General features: G+C 45.6%; 1 protein-coding gene across 12 annotated transcripts in view; it reads left to right on the top strand.

Moving 5' to 3' along the window:
- Nucleotides 1-16387, top strand: part of MATN2 (matrilin 2) — a 173544-nt gene that overhangs the window by 53772 nt on the left and 103385 nt on the right. For all 12 annotated transcript variants that reach the window (XM_078353486.1, XM_078353484.1, XM_035277629.3 and 9 more), the window contains exon 3: nucleotides 11619-12188. In XM_078353486.1, coding sequence (XP_078209612.1) covers nucleotides 11619-12188 — 570 coding nt within the window. The remainder of the gene's footprint in view (nucleotides 1-11618; nucleotides 12189-16387) is intronic.

Genomic DNA, 16387 nt, shown 5'->3' with positions numbered 1-16387 from the left:
GTATAGGGCAGGGAGTGGTGGGCCAGTGGAGGAGTCTGAGTTCATGGGTTCATTCTTCCTGAACATCAGCAACCTTGCCATTAGTGACCCTTAGATGGTGGCTTTTGAAGAAATTGCTCTGATAGAATTGCTCCCTGAGACTCATGGATACTGGGAATTTATTTATTTATGAGACAGAGTTTCGCTCTGTCACCCAGGCAGGAGTGTAGTGGCATGATCTCGGCTCACTGCAGCCTCTGTCTACTGGGTTCAAGCATTTTCCTGCCTCAGCCTCCTGAGTAGCTGGGATTATAGGGGTGCATCACTACACCCAGCTAATTTTTGCATTTTTAGTAGAAATGGGGTTTCACCATGTTAACCAGGCTGGTCTCAAACTCCTGACCTCAGGAGATCCACTCACCTCAGCCTCCCAAAGTGCTGGGATTATAGGCCTGAGTCACTGGGCCCAGCCTGATACTGGGAATTAAAAGCTGTCATTTGCAGCTCGTGGGAATCAAATCAATGAAACTCACCAAAATATTCATTCATGGGAAAGTTCTGGCAGAAGGAGGAAGATTAAGGTCCATTTTTGTCAGGAGAGTCTCCAGGAAAGCCGTCGATGAGATGACTGGGGCATAGGTTGGGAGGAGTCTAATGGGAGTGATTGGAAAGTGACATCTTGAGGAAAAATCGGTTTCTTTTCATAAGCTCCCTCTAGTCTATGGGTGATGAGAGCTTGGGGTGCTGTGTCAAGAGGAATTTGTGGATGAGCTTTGATTCTGAGACCAGGACTGATTAGGGGTGTTGGCCACAGGTGCCAGGGCTGGGGACATGGGGGTGACATGCAAGGCTTGGACTTGCCATCCTGGCTCCAGATTTTATCATGTGACAAGCTGTCTCCTTTGCTTGGGTTTATACAGTTGATTTCATACCCTATATGCAGGCTTGACATTTACCAGCTACACTTCATCTTATTGGTTCCTACTCATGACTCCAGCCCTCAGAAACCCTCTTCCAGCCTCTTACTCAGCTTATTAGCGGTTCCTGCCAGCCTTGTATGCAGTGGTGTAGGGAGAGCCACAGATGCCTCCAGAATTTGCAAAAATGTTTGGAAAATGTTACTAAGTGGGAAATGATTTGCTAATGAGTTCACAATATGTCTTAGATCCATTAAGTAGTTTGGGGTGTCTCCCTAATATAGTAGAAGCGAGTTTTCAGAATATTCCCCAGTGGTTCTTTCAGAAAATATGAATAGAGCACGACTGAGTCAAAGAGAGCCCTAGCTCATCAACTGCATTCTACACTGTCAGGCTGATGCAATGTCGCAGCTGGCGGCTGACTAATAAGGGAATTGGAGAGGGAAGAATTGATTATTTCCTGGCCAAGGACCATGGTGCCCTAATCAAGTGCCCTAAATGCAGGTGATGCAGGGGAAGTCGCACTGGGGTAAAAAACAAAGATAGCCTAAATTACATCTGAAATATCCTTTCAATTACCCGTAAGCACTGAGAGCTGGTCACAGTCTGGAGGCAAGCAGGGACAGAAGCACCTGAGGGGACTCAGGGGCCGCATCTCAGGTGTCTGTGGGTGGGATCCCAGGGCTGTGTTGCATTGTCGTCTTTGCTGTCAGTCCATCTGTCTCTCTGTCCTCTTTGACAAGCCCATGTAGTTCAAGTCTCGTAAATCAAATGCTTATAGCTGGGGTTTTTAAGCTCCAGGCTGTGGACCAATATCAGTCCATGCCTGTTAGGAACCAGGCCGCACAGAGGAAGTGAACGACAGGTTAGCATTACCGCCTGAGCTCCACCTCCTGTGAAATCAGTGGTGATGTTCAATTCTACCAGGAGTGCAAACTCTATTGCAAACTGTATGTGCAAGGAATCTAAGTTGAGCACTCCTTGTGAGAAGCTAATTAATGGCTGATGATCCGAGGTGAAGCAATCCCCATTCTGTCCCTGGAAAAATTGTCTTCCATGAAACCAGTCCCTAGTACCAAAAAGATTGGGACCTGCTGGCTTATCGGATGCAACTTCCTTGTATTCTGATGTGCTAATTTTATATTCTTTTTTTTTTTCCCCCAAGACAGAGTCTGGAGTGCAGTAGCATGATCTCAGCTCACTGCAACCTCCACCTCCTGGGTTAAAGTAATTCTCTTGCCTCAGCCTCCCAAGTATCTGGGATTATAGGCATCTGCCACCAGGCCTGGCTACTTTTTTTGTATTTTTGGTAGAGATGGGGTTTCACCATGTTGGCCGGGCTGGTCTCAAACTCCTGACCTTGTGATCCACCTGCCTGGGCCTCCCAAAGTGCCGAGATTACAGGTGTGAGCCAACATACCCGGCCTTTCTTTTTCTTTTTTAAAGATGGAGTTTTGTTTTTGTTGCCCAGATTGGAGTGTAGTGGTGCAATCGCAGCTCACTGCACCCTCCACTCCTGGGTTCAAGTGATTCTCCTGCCTCAGCCTCCCGAGTAGCTGGGATGACAGGCATCTGCCACCAGGCCAAGCTAATTTTTTGTATTTTTAGTAGAGACAGAGTTTCACCTTCTTGACCAGGCTGGTCTTTAACTCCCAACCTCAGGTGATCCACGGGCCTCAGCCTCCAAAGTGCTGGGATTACAGGCCTGAGCCACCGCGCCTGGCTTGTTTTATATTCTTGTAGTGGAGGATCCATACCGCTCTCACGGTTTGATGAGAATTGTCTCTTACGATCTTTCTGTTTGCTTTGCTCTGACCCCATGCCCACCTGGCAGCCCTTGATCATGAATGTGGCTTTACCTGGAAGCTCAGGTGCTAATCCTTCACATGGCCAGCCTTGTCTGCCTGCCCTTATTTCTCACTGAAGAAGAATGTTAGCACTTATAATCAGACAGTGTCTCATGTGATTAGCTAGTTTATTCAGTTTTTCAGACATGGGTAAAATTGAATACTTCAATCTTTGTTGCAGAGCACCAGGCTCTAAAACTAGGTTGGCAGAAAGATTCTATTTCATGTGCCAGTTCTCACACATTGTTTATTGGTACTTGAAGTGCCATGTTGAAAGAATCCAGAAAAAAAAAAAAAGTCCCAAGAATATTTAGTTCAAAAAAAGAAAAAAGAAAAAGAAAAAAAAAAAAGCCAGGCTGAGGGGGACAGGGCCATAATTGATTAATAATGTCTACCAGGGACTGAAAATAATGGCATTGCTAAGCTTGCCATAGAGCCTGAGATAGCCAACCATTCCCTCTCTCCTTCTCTACCGAGGGATAGTCAACCATTCCCTCTCTCCTTCTCTACCAAGGGATAGTCAACCATTCCCTCTCTCCTTCTCTTTTTTTTTTTTTTTTTTTTCTTTTTCTTTTTTTTTTAATTTTTTATTGGATTATAGGTTTTGGGGTACATGAGCAGAGCATGCAAGACAGTTGCGTAGGTACACACATGGCAGTGTGCTTTGCTTTTCTTCTCCCCTTCACCCACATTTGGCATTTCCCCTCTCTCCTTCTCTACCAAGGGATAGTCAACCATTCCCTCGCTCCTTCTCTACTAAGGGATAGTCAACTATTCCCTCTTTCCTTTTCTACTAAGGGATAGTCAACCATTTCCTCACTGTCCTCTCTCTTAGCACATATCGTTAGAGACCTCCTTCCAGACTGACTTGATATGTTTATATTTGTCAACAACAACTCTGCAGCTTGTTGGTCTGCCTGCTTCATTGTGTCACATTATTCTTTGTGTCTCTTTCAGGTGGGGGTCTTTTCCTTCCGTGTACCCCAGGGCCTGACACACAATAGGTAGTCATTAAGTATTTGTTGAATGACTGGCTCTACCTAACAGTTCTACCTGATTGTTCTGTATACAAGGAATCTGCCTCATTAGGGTCAGTCATTTGCCTGACTGAGATCCATACTATAGAGTTCTCTGGATCCTCTTGATCTGTTCCATCTAGGAATAAACATACATTTTGCATGCCCTGGTTTTTTTTCTTTCTTAAACTACTGTGGCTCATTATGATCATGGCTTGCCATCTCTCTCTCTCTCTCTCTCTCTCTCTCTGTGCTTCACTCATCATAAAACAGCTTTAATTTTTCTCCCCAATGTCCCTTTGAAACTCTTCATGAGCTAGTTTTTTTCTCTGTCCCTTCAGAAAATTTTAATCATGTTTTTAATCATGTTTCATAGTGTTTTGGGTCACCCTTAGGTAATTTTTAAAAATTCTCTGGTTATCCGTAGTTCCAAGAACAGTTTTAGCTCTTGGCTTGCTGCTACTCTGTCCAGCATTACTCTTGTCATAATTATCATGAATCATCCTTTAATAGTTTTGAGATTCTTTTCTCCAATATTCTTGTCTTCCACCAGACCACTCACTTATCTCTCTCTCGTTTTTGTTTCTTTGTTTGTTTGTTTGATTTTCTGTTTGAGGCAGAGCCTCTTTCTGTTTTCCAGATGGGAGTGCAGTGGCACAATCTTGGCTCACTGCTACATCTAGCCTCCTGGGTTTAAGCCATTATCCTGCCTCAGCCTCCCAAGTTGGGATAACAGGTGCCTGCCACCATACCTGGCTAATTTTTGTATTTTTAGCAGAGACAGGGTTTTACCATGTTTGCCAGGCTGGTCTTGAACTCCTAACCTCAAGTGATCCACCCACTTTGGCCTCCCAAAGTACTGGGATTACAAGCATGAGGCACTGTTCCAGGCTAGATCTCAACCACCCTATTCTCTTATCTTGACCCTATAATTACAGTAACTTTAATCCTGCCATAAATTCAGTTTAAGCCTCCTATCTTCCCAGTTCACCCCTACTAGTATTCCAACTCCAGCAATTCTGTGACCTCATCTGGACTTTCAGTTCATTGATCCCACTCTCTTTTCACCATCCTTCACCTCAATTCCTCTGTTCCCTGCTTCCCCAGATTTAATTCCATTGGGAATCACTGTAGTCACTGCCACTACCTTTGTCCCTTTCCTGATTCATCATTCTCACTTGGCTACATGATAACCCTGGTTAAATTCAACTTTTGCCAGCCTTTCCCACATATCTGTGTAGCTGAATGTGGCTCCAGCAAAACATAAAGCCGCGTGGATTGGTCTCATGTAAATTTCATAATAGCAGCCTTCAAGTAGGCCTTAGTGCTGCCTGGAAATCATACGCTAGTTCCCTAATCCCTTCACTCTTCCACTGTCCTAGAAACTATTACAGTTTTTTTTTTTCACTTGTATCATTAAATTTTTCACAGTTCTCTTATTAAGTGCCCACAAACCATCTGCTCGTGGGAACTTTGCTGGGAATTGATATGGAGCATCACATTTTCTGAAATCCATTTTCCTGGGTATTTGCCTAATGTCCAGACTGTAGTCCGTCTATTCCCAAGAGCCCCTCAAAGATCGGTGACTTTTTCTTTCTGTCACACCTGTCCCATCCTTCATTCTCCCCTGGGCCCTTGCTCTTACTGAGCTCTCCATAAGTGCTTATCGAGGAGTAAGAATGGGAACCACCAGCGGCTTGATTTACTGGACTGCTGCTGACTGCAGCTATCCAGGGAGGCAAGCATCTGTTTTTATCATATTATTAAGTGGTTTTTTTTGCACTTGGCAGGAGTTAGGCAAGTTTGGACCACAGCTCTTAGGCCCTGAATCCAGGCAAGGAAAGAACTGACCCCAGAGAGCCAGCGCAGTCCTGTGTGTCTTGAGTATTTTGGAAATGGCAGATCTAAAAGCACAAAATCCTTTCATACTCATCTTGAGTATAGCTTGGTGGTTAAGAGTGCGGGCTACGGAGCCATCACAATGGGTTCAGATCCCAGCTCCTCTACTTCCTAGTGACAAAAAAAAAAAAATTCAACCAAATTAAATTTAAAGGAGTTTAATTGAGCAATGAATGATTTGGGAATCGGGCAGCCCCCAGAATCACAGCAGGTTTCCAGAGACTCCAGTATAGCCGCGTGGTGGAAGAAGATTTATAGACAAAAAACGGGAAATGACCTACAGAAATCAAAAGTGAGGCACAGAACGGCTGGATTGCTTAGAGGCTGGCATTTGCCTTATGTGAACACAGTTTGAACCCTCAGCAGTGTATGAATGGTAGAAGTATGACTGCTGGATTAGCCAAAACTCAGCTATTGTTACAGGTGATACTCCTAAATTAGGCTTTTAATCTTGTCTACTTACTAAACTTGGTTGCAGTTTTTCGACAAGGACTGAAATATAGAAGTACCGAGTCCTTCTCAGGCCATATTTAGTTCCCTTTCACACTAGGTAGGAGAACTCAAGCAAGTTTTCTAACCTCTGTAGACTCACTATCCTCACCTGTTAAAAAAGAACCGTAACAACACCTACTTTCTAAGGTGTGTATGAAGAATAAACAAGCCGACACCTGTAATGCATTCAAACAGGGCCTGGCGCTAAGTGCTCAATAAATATTAGCTATAAATTATGATTATTTTCTCTTTTGAGTCTCACAACAGTATTGTAAGGTATTATTATCCCTATTTTGCAGAAAAGACTGAGGGTCAAACAGGTTAAGGAGAGGCTTAAGATCATTTGGACAGAGGCTGGGCTTGCATGGGGTCAGAGGACTCTGATACTGTTTCACTTAGGATTCCAGAGCCCCCTTTAGTCTCCAGATGAAATAATTTTTCCCTTGTCATGGAAGGTAAAATTCAGATCCCTTCCTTCTCCAAATGTGTCCTAACTTCCCTAGGCAGACGGCACCAAATGTTTACAGGATGATTTCATGGCAGTGATTGAATTCAGCCAGAATGGGGGAGAGGCTGATGAGTGACAAGGCTGCAATCTTGAGAGGAGGAAATAGTTCTGAGGTTGTACCTTGTCATTCTGCTGAAGTAGGAATGTTGCTTGAAATTGTCCTGGCTCAGTTCTCTTTCTCTGAAAGGGTAGAAGACACTCATTTGCCCAATACGTGGACTTTGGAGTCAAGCTGACATACCAGAAGAGCTGTTAACAGAGTCCAGATCATCACTTTATGGTCGGAGTGATGGCGTTTTATTATGGCCCCATAAACTCTCTTCCAACTGTGGCTGAAAATCCTGTCATGAGAGGCATTGTGTGTTCTTCTGCCAGGCCAAGGAGACAAGGATGTCTTTTATCAGAACCAATTGTCAGCATAAGAACACACACAAAGGAAGTTTGTTTTCTGGAAACATCTTTCAACAGTTCCCATGTAGAGAAGCTGTGAGGCTTTTCACAGCAAATGTTTTAGGGCATTCCCAGGTATTTGCAAAGCTCCTATCATAATGCTGGCTGTATTGATAATTTCCTAAGGGTACCTGCCATGAGATGATGGAAAGGTTGTCAGGTCTAACCATGGGGAGCCATGAGGGCCTTGCAGAGATAATCAACTCTCTGAGCCTCAGTTTTCCTTTCTATAAAGTGGGTGACTTGGACTCTGTTGCGACCCCTCCACCTTTAAGATTCTGCTAGTTTATAATTCCATGAAGCAAACTTCAGAAGAGGTTGTGCTCCCTCATAACATGGCAAAGATTTGGGTCCTAGAGTCTCCAGCTCCATTAGAAGGACCACACCTTCTCTAGAACTGTTTGGCTCTGTGTGTCATCATCTTCGTCAACTAATGGCTCTGATTCAATCTCTTTCACGTGAAGACTCGCTTCCACCTGAATTCCATTTAATTCTACAGATGTTGACTGAAGACTTTCTGTGTTTCCAACTGCACGCCTACAAAGATAAATGAGACTAGCTTCCTAACCTTGGGGAATTCCCAGTGAGATAGTGAGGACAAGACTTTAGAAAACTTCTTTTCTCTGAGATCTCTTTGTTTCTTGGACTCGTGTGTGTCCCTAGACCAGTAACATTGACTTCGCCAGGGAACTTGTTAGAAAGGGAAACCCACTGAATCAGAAGCTCCGGGGTTGTGGTGCACTGGCCTTGGTTCTTAACAAGTCCTCTAGAGAAATGAAATGTACCCGCAAGTTTGAGAACCACTGAACTATCCCTTCCAGGGACAAACTACGAGACTGTGGTTCTGAGCCCTCAAGGGACCTAAGGAGACATTTTGAAGGAAACTCAGTCACTTGGGCTGCTAGGACTTGCTGTTTTCAACTCAGAATTACAGCTTTCTTGGAACCTCCAACAACATTTTGAGCCTTTGTGGTGTTTTTGTAAATGTACAAATGTGGTGGAAACTACCCATTTGTTTACAAGGGAAAGAATCCAATTTAGCACACGATTCTCCATGGAACTTCCAGGCTTCCCTTTAAATTGATTGTGATGCTTGCTCATGACTAAGACCCATAATAAAAGGACCAATCCAAGGAGGTTCCCCTACTTCCAAAGATCTCCAAAGGAACAGAATTCTCAGAGTGCGAGTCTTGTGTGAATTTTCCTCCCTTCACAGGTGCCTGAATTAATATCCTCCTCCATGGTAGGGTCTAAGCCTGGCCCCTCTTCTCCTCAGCTGGTAAAGATTATTGGGTGACATTCTCCCTGCAGTAACTTCAGACATGAAGGGTGGGGCAGGGGCGGCTCTTGCAGAGGGGCCTGGCTGGGTCCTGGGAATGTTCCCTCTTGTCCTCCTTCCTGGGATCTGCTGGTCCATCATCCACTGCCCCAACCAGGACTACATACTAAACCATAGGAGCCTTCAGGAAAATTAGAAAAGCACCCCCTTATGGTGCCTCTTAGGGTAGGTTCAGCCACTGGGACTCATTTCAGTTCTTCTCACCTCCTTGGGCAGGCGCCTGTGCGCAGTACCAATCGCACAGCCACAGCTGCAGCCCTGCCCCTAACCGGCCTAGGGCTGGACAAGAGTGAGGGCTGGCGGAGGGGTGGGCAGGGAGAGGCTGAGGCTGTGCATGCAGCCAGCAATGTCAGGGGTTCCCACTTGCTGGCTCTTTCATTACATCATTTCTGTAAATTCTCACAGCTACCCAATAAGGTGGATATTGGGGGCACCTCTATATTTTTTTTTTCTTTTTCTTTCTTTTTTTGAGACTGAGTCTCGCTCTGTCGCCCAGTCTGGAGTGCAATGCTGCAATCTCGGCTCACTTCAACCCCCGCCTCCCAAGTTCAAGTGATTCTCCTGCCTCAGCCTCCCAAGTAGCTGGGACTATAGGCATCTGCCATCATGTCCGGCTAATTTTTTTTTTTTTTGTATTTTTAGTAGAGATGAGGTTTCACTGAGTTAGTCTGCATGGTCTCCATCTTCTGACCTCATGATCCGCCTGCCTTGGCATCCCAAAGTGCTGGGATTATAGGCATGAGCCTATAATATATATATATATATATAAAATATAGTGCCTAGTCTAATTTTTTCTTTTTCTAAGTTATGAAAGTTTTCAAACTCCCAGTGCTCCCATGTTCTCATCTATGCAGTGGGTATGATGCTCCTAACTCCTTTCTCAAAAACTTGCTTTGAAAATTAAATGACAAAGTGCTCCTGAAAAAAAGATGTTAACACATCCTGCAAATGTTAGATTTCATGTAGATTTTATCGCTAAGCCCTCAAAGGCAGTTTCTGGGGCCTCTGTTTCGAGACATTCACCCAGGACTCACCCAGCCCCCAGGGTTATTCATGGGTATGGCAGAAGGTTGGTTTCCTGCCAGGCTACTGGTGTTTGGGGGTGCCTCCTCCCCTAAAATCATTAGACTTGTGAGGTGGCAAGGATGAGGTGTGTGTGCAGGCACTCAGGGACGAGTCACCGCCTGGCGAGCTGGCCTGGACAGGATGACCTCACAGGCCTTTCCCACTTCTCATTTTTATGACTGGCTTCACTGTTTCATTTTTGGCTTTCTCTCTCTTTCTTGCAGCTGTGGTGATTGGGATTTAGGACAAGCATTTGGGAAGCCTTTTCTAATCCCTTTCAAATCCTGATTCAGCTGCAAAGTCCGGGAAGGGGAGAGAGAACAGTGAAGGCGGGGGTTGGGGGGGCAGGGGGGGCTCACCCTGGTGAAAGGCAGTAGCTCAGAATATCTGAGAAACTCCACAGGAATGCCCAGCCTCCACCCACTGAGGCAGGAGGCCTCTCATCTCATCTGAAAGCATCCTGTTGCTAGAAACACGAAAGGGTTTTTTGTCTATGAACTCAAACCCTTTACAGCCTTCTTGCTTAGATGCTTAAGACGTAAGTATGGTAGTCATTGTGGTAAGGGAAAGATTTAACATTTGCCCTTTTCCAGTTTAACTGTGTCCTTTGTTGAAATATTTCTTAGGTCCCCTTTTCTCCATTTCCACTACTGTCTCCTAGGATTAGATGTGAGTCCCCCTCTTGACCAGATTAGTCCAGAAATTGTGTAGCCCATCTGTCTTGCAAACCACTGCCAAACTCTGTTGACTTTTCATTATGTAACTTCCCTATGGGAGAGGTAAGTTACCTAATATGATGCCCCTCACTGGTGGCATCACATACAAATTTCTCAGTCTGAATGTAAAGGTCTTTTTTTTTTTTGAGATGGAGTTTTGCTCTTATTGCCCAGGCTGGAGTGCAATGGCATGATCTCAGCTCATTGCAGCCTTTGCCTCCCAGGTTCAAGTGATTCTTTTGCCTCAGCCTCCCAAGTAGCTGAGATTATAGGTGCCTGCCACCATGCCCAGCTAATTTTTTGTATTTTTAGTAGAGATAGGGTTTCACTATGTTGGCAAGCTGGGTCTTGAACAGCTGACCTCATGCGATCCACCCACCTCGACCTCCCAGAATGCTGGGATCACAGGCGTGAGCCACTGCACCCGGTCTAAGGGTCTTTTTTAGCTGGCTTCAGGCTATCTCTCCAACTAATTTCTGCCTGTGACTCCTAGTGCTCCCTCTGCTATAGGGTCCCCCCACTTACTGTCTTACCCACCATGTTGATTCCATCTTGGGCTTCGGTTCGTGTCATCCGCTCCATGTGCTCATTCTCTGTAATCCAACACCACACATCGTTAAGATCAGCTCATGTCTCATCACCTTGACCGCAGCCCATTCTATACCTATTCTCTTATCAGCTATTGTCAGGACCACACAGTTTTCATGCCAGTTATTCTTTCATGGTTTTATTAGTTAAGTCTCCCCAGGTAGACATGAAGCTCCTTGACTTTGGACCCTGTCCTAAGCTTCTGTTATATTCTTTGTAATGCCCAGCCAAGCTTATGTGCCATGCGGTAAAAAAAAATAAAATAAAATAATTTTGACCCTGATCAGGTGTTTGACTACCTAAAAGCTGCATTGGCACCATTTATTTATTTGGGACAGAGTCTCACTCTGTCGCCAGGCTGGAGTGCAGTGGAGCAATCTCAGCTCATGGCTACCTCCACCTCCCAGGTTCAAGTGATTCTTTTGCCTCAGCCTCCCAAGTGGCTGGACTACAGGTGCACACCACCACATCCAGCTAATTTTTGTATTGTTTGTTTGAGACAGAATCTTGTTCTGTCACCAGCCTGGAGTGCAATGGCACAGTCTTGGCTCTGCCTCCCAGGTTCAGTCGATTCTCCTTCCTCAGCCTCCTGAGTAGCTGAGACCGCAGGTGTGTGCCACCAGGCCTGGCTAATTTTTTGCATTTTTAGTAAAGACAGGGTTTCACCGTGTTAGCCAGGATGGTCTCAATCTCCTGACCTCATGATCTGCCCACCTCGGCCTCCCAAAGTGCTGGGATTACAGGCGTGAGCCACTGTGCCCAGCCTCTCTTCTAATGTGTTTGACTTCTCCTCTTTCCCCAGAGAGCTCCTGTGAGAACAAGCGGGCAGACCTGGTTTTCATCATCGACAGCTCCCGCAGTGTCAATACCCATGACTATGCAAAGGTCAAGGAGTTCATCATGGACATCTTGCAGTTCTTGGACATTGGTCCTGACGTCACCCGAGTGGGCCTGCTCCAATATGGCAGCACTGTCAAGAATGAGTTCTCCCTCAAGACCTTCAAGAGGAAGTCCGAGGTGGAGCGCGCTGTCAAGAGGATGCGGCATCTGTCCACGGGCACCATGACGGGGCTGGCCATCCAGTACGCCCTGAACATTGCATTCTCAGAAGCAGAGGGGGCCCGGCCCCTGAAGGAGAATGTGCCTCGGGTCATAATGATCGTGACAGACGGGAGACCTCAGGACTCCGTGGCCGAGGTGGCTGCCAAGGCACGGAACACGGGCATCCTAATCTTTGCCATTGGTGTGGGCCAGGTAGACTTCAACACATTGAAGGCCATTGGGAGTGAGCCCCACGAGGACCATGTCTTTCTAGTGGCCAATTTCAGCCAGATAGAGACGCTGACCTCTGTGTTCCAGAAGAAGCTGTGCAGTAAGTCTGCTCCTCTGTCACTCTTCTAGAGGAATCATTAGAATTCATTCATTCATCTTCAAGTGTTCATTCTGTGTTACTGTGTCCAGGTGCTGTGCTGGTAATGAGTTTCAACGAAGGCCAACATAAACACCGTGTGCTCTGGGAGCTTACACTTTGGCCAGTGAGACAGATATTTTTATTTATTTATGTTTTAGAGGCAGGGTCTTGCTCTGTCACCCAGGCTGTAGTGCAGTGATGTGATCACAGCTTACTGTAACCTCGTACTCCTGGGCTTAGGTGATCCTCTTGCCTTAGCCTCATGAGTAACTGGGACTACAGGTATGCGCCACCATGCCTGGCTTATTATTTATGTATGTGCGTATTTATTTATTTATTTATTTATGAGCTGGAGTCTCACTCCGTCACCCAGGCTGAAGTACAGTGGCATGATCTCAGCTCACTGCAACCTCTGCCTCCTGGGTTCAAGGGGTTCTCCTGCCTCAGCCTCCTAAGTAGCTGGGACAGGCATGTGCCACCATGCCTGGCTAATTTTTTGTATTTTTAGTAGAGATGGTGTTTCACTGTGTTAGCCAGGATGATCTTGATCTCCTGACCTCGTGATCAGCCCATCCCAGCCTCCCAAGTGCTGGGATTACAGGCATGAGCCACCGTGCCCGGCGATTTTAAAATTATTTATAGAGACAAGGTTTGCCATGTTGCCCAGGCTGATCTGAAACTCCTGGCCTCAAGTGGTCCTCCTGCCTTAACCTCCCAAAGTGCTGGGATTACAGGCATGAGCACCCAGCTGAGACAGACATTAAATATCTAATTACACAAATAAGTAGCTATAGTTGTACCAGTGTAATGGAGGAAGAATTGAGAACATGATGGGAGTGTGCAACCCCAGGACCTGAACTAGGCCTGGGAGCTCAGGGAGATTGCTCTGGGGAAGGGACACGTAAGCCCAAGCCACAGAATGAGGAAGAGTAGATAGACAAAGTTTTTCTTCAGCACACTGAGCTGCCCTGGAATTCCCTAAGTTGGAATTCCTGAGTTGGGATAGGGATAGGAATGGAAGGGGAGGAAAAAGTAACATAACCTCTCCTTGGATGGTGTGGAATACTGAGGCATTTTTGTCCCATGGTGGTGCTAGCAGAGGACGTTTTCTCAGCTGACAAAGAGGTCCAGTGTACACAGAGGACCAAGGTGTGCTCCTGGAAGCTCCCTGCCTGTTCAGATTGTAGGGGCCGCTCTTCACCCTGCCAAGTCTTTCTGCAGAAAGATGCCTTTCGGAGCCCCTGAGCTGCATTCTTCTACGCTGGAAGCTTTCCTCCCTCCTTTGCTTTCTAACCGTCTTTTCCACAAGGCTTCTCTGTCCCTTCCTTCCCTGCACTTTCCAGTTATCTCCACTCCTAGCTCCTGCCCCCACCGTTCTCAGCAGGCCAGCCTGCATTCTCCCTGTTTCCTGCTTCTGCGCCTGCCTTTTTGATCCTTCCTCTTCCAGGAGGGCAGCGGCCCAGTGGCCCAGCGGCCCAATCCAGGAAACTCACGTCCTGATTTGGTAAACAGTGTCCCGCCCTGACATGTCCATTCCCAGTGGTTCCTGTCCCCTCCAGCTACCATGAATCTTTGACGGGGAAATAAAGGGAAATATCTATTTGTAAATGGTCTATATGTAAATATCTATTTGTAAGATATCTTTTCCTAAAGCAGAGTGGAGAATAAGCTTTAGAGCCAGACTCCACACCAGCTCCCCAGGAAGGGGCACCCAGGAGGGGGCTCTCAAAATGGGACATACTCTAGACCTCTAAGATACAGGCCCCGGGGAAGAACAATGTGCTTTCTTTTTTTTTTAAAGATGGGGTTTCACCATGTTGATCAGGCTGATCTTGAACTCCTGACCTCAGGTGATCCACCCGCCTTGGCCTCCAGAGTGCTTCGATTACAGGCGTGAGCACTACGTCCAGCCACAATGTGCTTTTGATTTGTAGTAAACAAAATCCCCTGCTGATAACTAATCTCAAAAAGCAGAGATCCCATTTGTTCTTGACTCCAGAATCAAAAGATTTACTTAAGAAATGAATGCCATGAAGGAAAGAGAACATGCAGTGTCACTTGGAAAGTGTTCAGAAGTGCCATTTCCCTGGTGCTGCAGAGCTGTGTTGTGGTAGTGGCGTGGCCTAAGTCAGCTGGAACACTTCAATCAGCAGAACACACTGCAAACATTTTTAAGGTTTATGACTTTAAATGACTTCTGCAGAATTTGTGTTTCCCTTTTCCTGGAAATATTAAAAGGGAAATTGGTTCTGTAACAGTTTGACAGTTTATTCATTTGTGCTGGAAAATTTTAATGGAGGGGTTCTTTTATAAGCATTCTGGATTTATCAGAAAATGGAAAGATAATATGATAAGACTGAGGAGCTACACAGTGGGACTGCCCCCTCTCCTGTGGGGGATCCATGGAAAAATCATCTCTGTGTGCATTACGGCAAGGCAGCAAAATGAAGGTTTGGATTTTCCCCCGGTCATCTTCTTTGTTATAATCTGTAAGTTCTAAGAAAGCATCAGTGTTACCCCATTTGTTCCTGTGGCCTGAGAAATGAATTCCCTGTGAGAACCCCCACCTACTCTCTAGGAGACAGGGCTGCTCTCTCTCACTTCACTGCACCGCCAGGCTTTGCTCAGCAGACTCAGCAGCTATCTTGAAAGCTTAAAGAGGCCCCAGAGCCTCTTTATCGACTGCACATTAAGGCCACAGTAACTAACATTTATGAAGCACTTTCCCTTATGTTATCACAGAAAGCCCTGGGAGACGGGCAGCACACTCCTATCACTCTCTTTTTATAGGTTAGGAAACTTGCTAAGTGAATCACCCAGAAACAAACAGCCCACAGATAGCCACATGCTAATTCCAAATCTCTTGCTCATTTCACTCCTCTGCATGTCAAGAATTATAAATTCCTTTTTCAAGGTAAACCATTTTCTGATGACTACCTCCACAGTCCAGCCTAGCCAGATAAATCTGCCTTGCAGTTGGCATTCACTTGAAATAGGTGAAACTCTGAAGGGAGCCTTCGTAGGGGGAAGAGAAGCTGACTCCAGCTGTGCAAACTTGAGCAAATTCTTTGTGCTCTCTGAGCCTCAGTTGCCTCATCTATTAAGTGCGGATTTTATATGCTGAAAGTAGATGAGTGAACAGGTGTTATAAATGGTAGAGTCAGTGTGCACTCTCATGTATTATTATAAACAAATGCCCTGAGGACCCACAGGCGAGGCAGATGGCCTCAGTTTTGATCTGCACTCAATCAGACAACAATAGTGAGCGTCTTCCAAGTTGCACATGATGTCTCTGAGGTTTGGGAAGTCTCATTTGTCCCTTAAATGTTCATTGAACTTGTAAAGTATCTGAGACAGGTCTCGATCAATTTAAAAGTTTATTTTTCCAGCCGGGTGCAGTGGCCCATGCCTATAATCCCAGCACTTTGGGAGGCCGAGGCGGGTGGATCATGAGGTCAAGAGATCAAGACCATCCTGGTCAACATGGTGAAACCCCGTCTCTACTAAAAATACAAAAATTAGCTGGGCATGGTGGCGCGCGTCTGTAGTCCCAGCTACTCGGGAGGCTGAGGCAGGAGAATTGCCTGAACCCAGGAGGTGGAGGTTGTGGTGAGCCGAGATCATGCCATTGCACTCCAGCCTGGGTAACAAGAGCAAAACTCCGTCTCAAAAAAAAAAAAAAAAAGTTTATTTTTCCAAGGTTAAGGACATGCCTGGAAAAAAGGAACACAAAATCACAGAAACAATCTGTGGTCTGTGCCTTTTTCCAAAGATGATTTTGAGGGCTTCAGTATTTAAAAGGGAGAGAGGGAGGGCATGGTCACATTCCTGAATCCACCTGTTGCAAGAGAAAAGGTAGGGGAACAGTCAATTCTATATTCCTCTAGTGCTCAGTAAATCAACACTTGCATAAGGTAAGGTGAACATAGAGTAGCTACCTGTGGAGAGATTTGACCTTTTATCTGTAGCTATCTGCTTAGGAACAAAAGCAAACGCAGTCTCTTGCTTTACTCAGCTTTTGAGCTTAATTTTTTTTCTTTTAGCATAGTGAATTGGGTTCCTGAGACTTTATTTTCCTTTCACAAACTATACTCCAATAATAGCTAATGTTATCCTGTGCTAGGCACTTTTACACTTTTTTTTTTTTGTCTTTTCAATTT

This window comes from Callithrix jacchus, chromosome 16 (genome assembly GCF_049354715.1).
Source record: "Callithrix jacchus isolate 240 chromosome 16, calJac240_pri, whole genome shotgun sequence".
NCBI classification, from domain to species: domain Eukaryota; kingdom Metazoa; phylum Chordata; class Mammalia; order Primates; family Cebidae; genus Callithrix; species Callithrix jacchus.
This window is presented reverse-complemented; position numbering and strand designations above follow the sequence as displayed.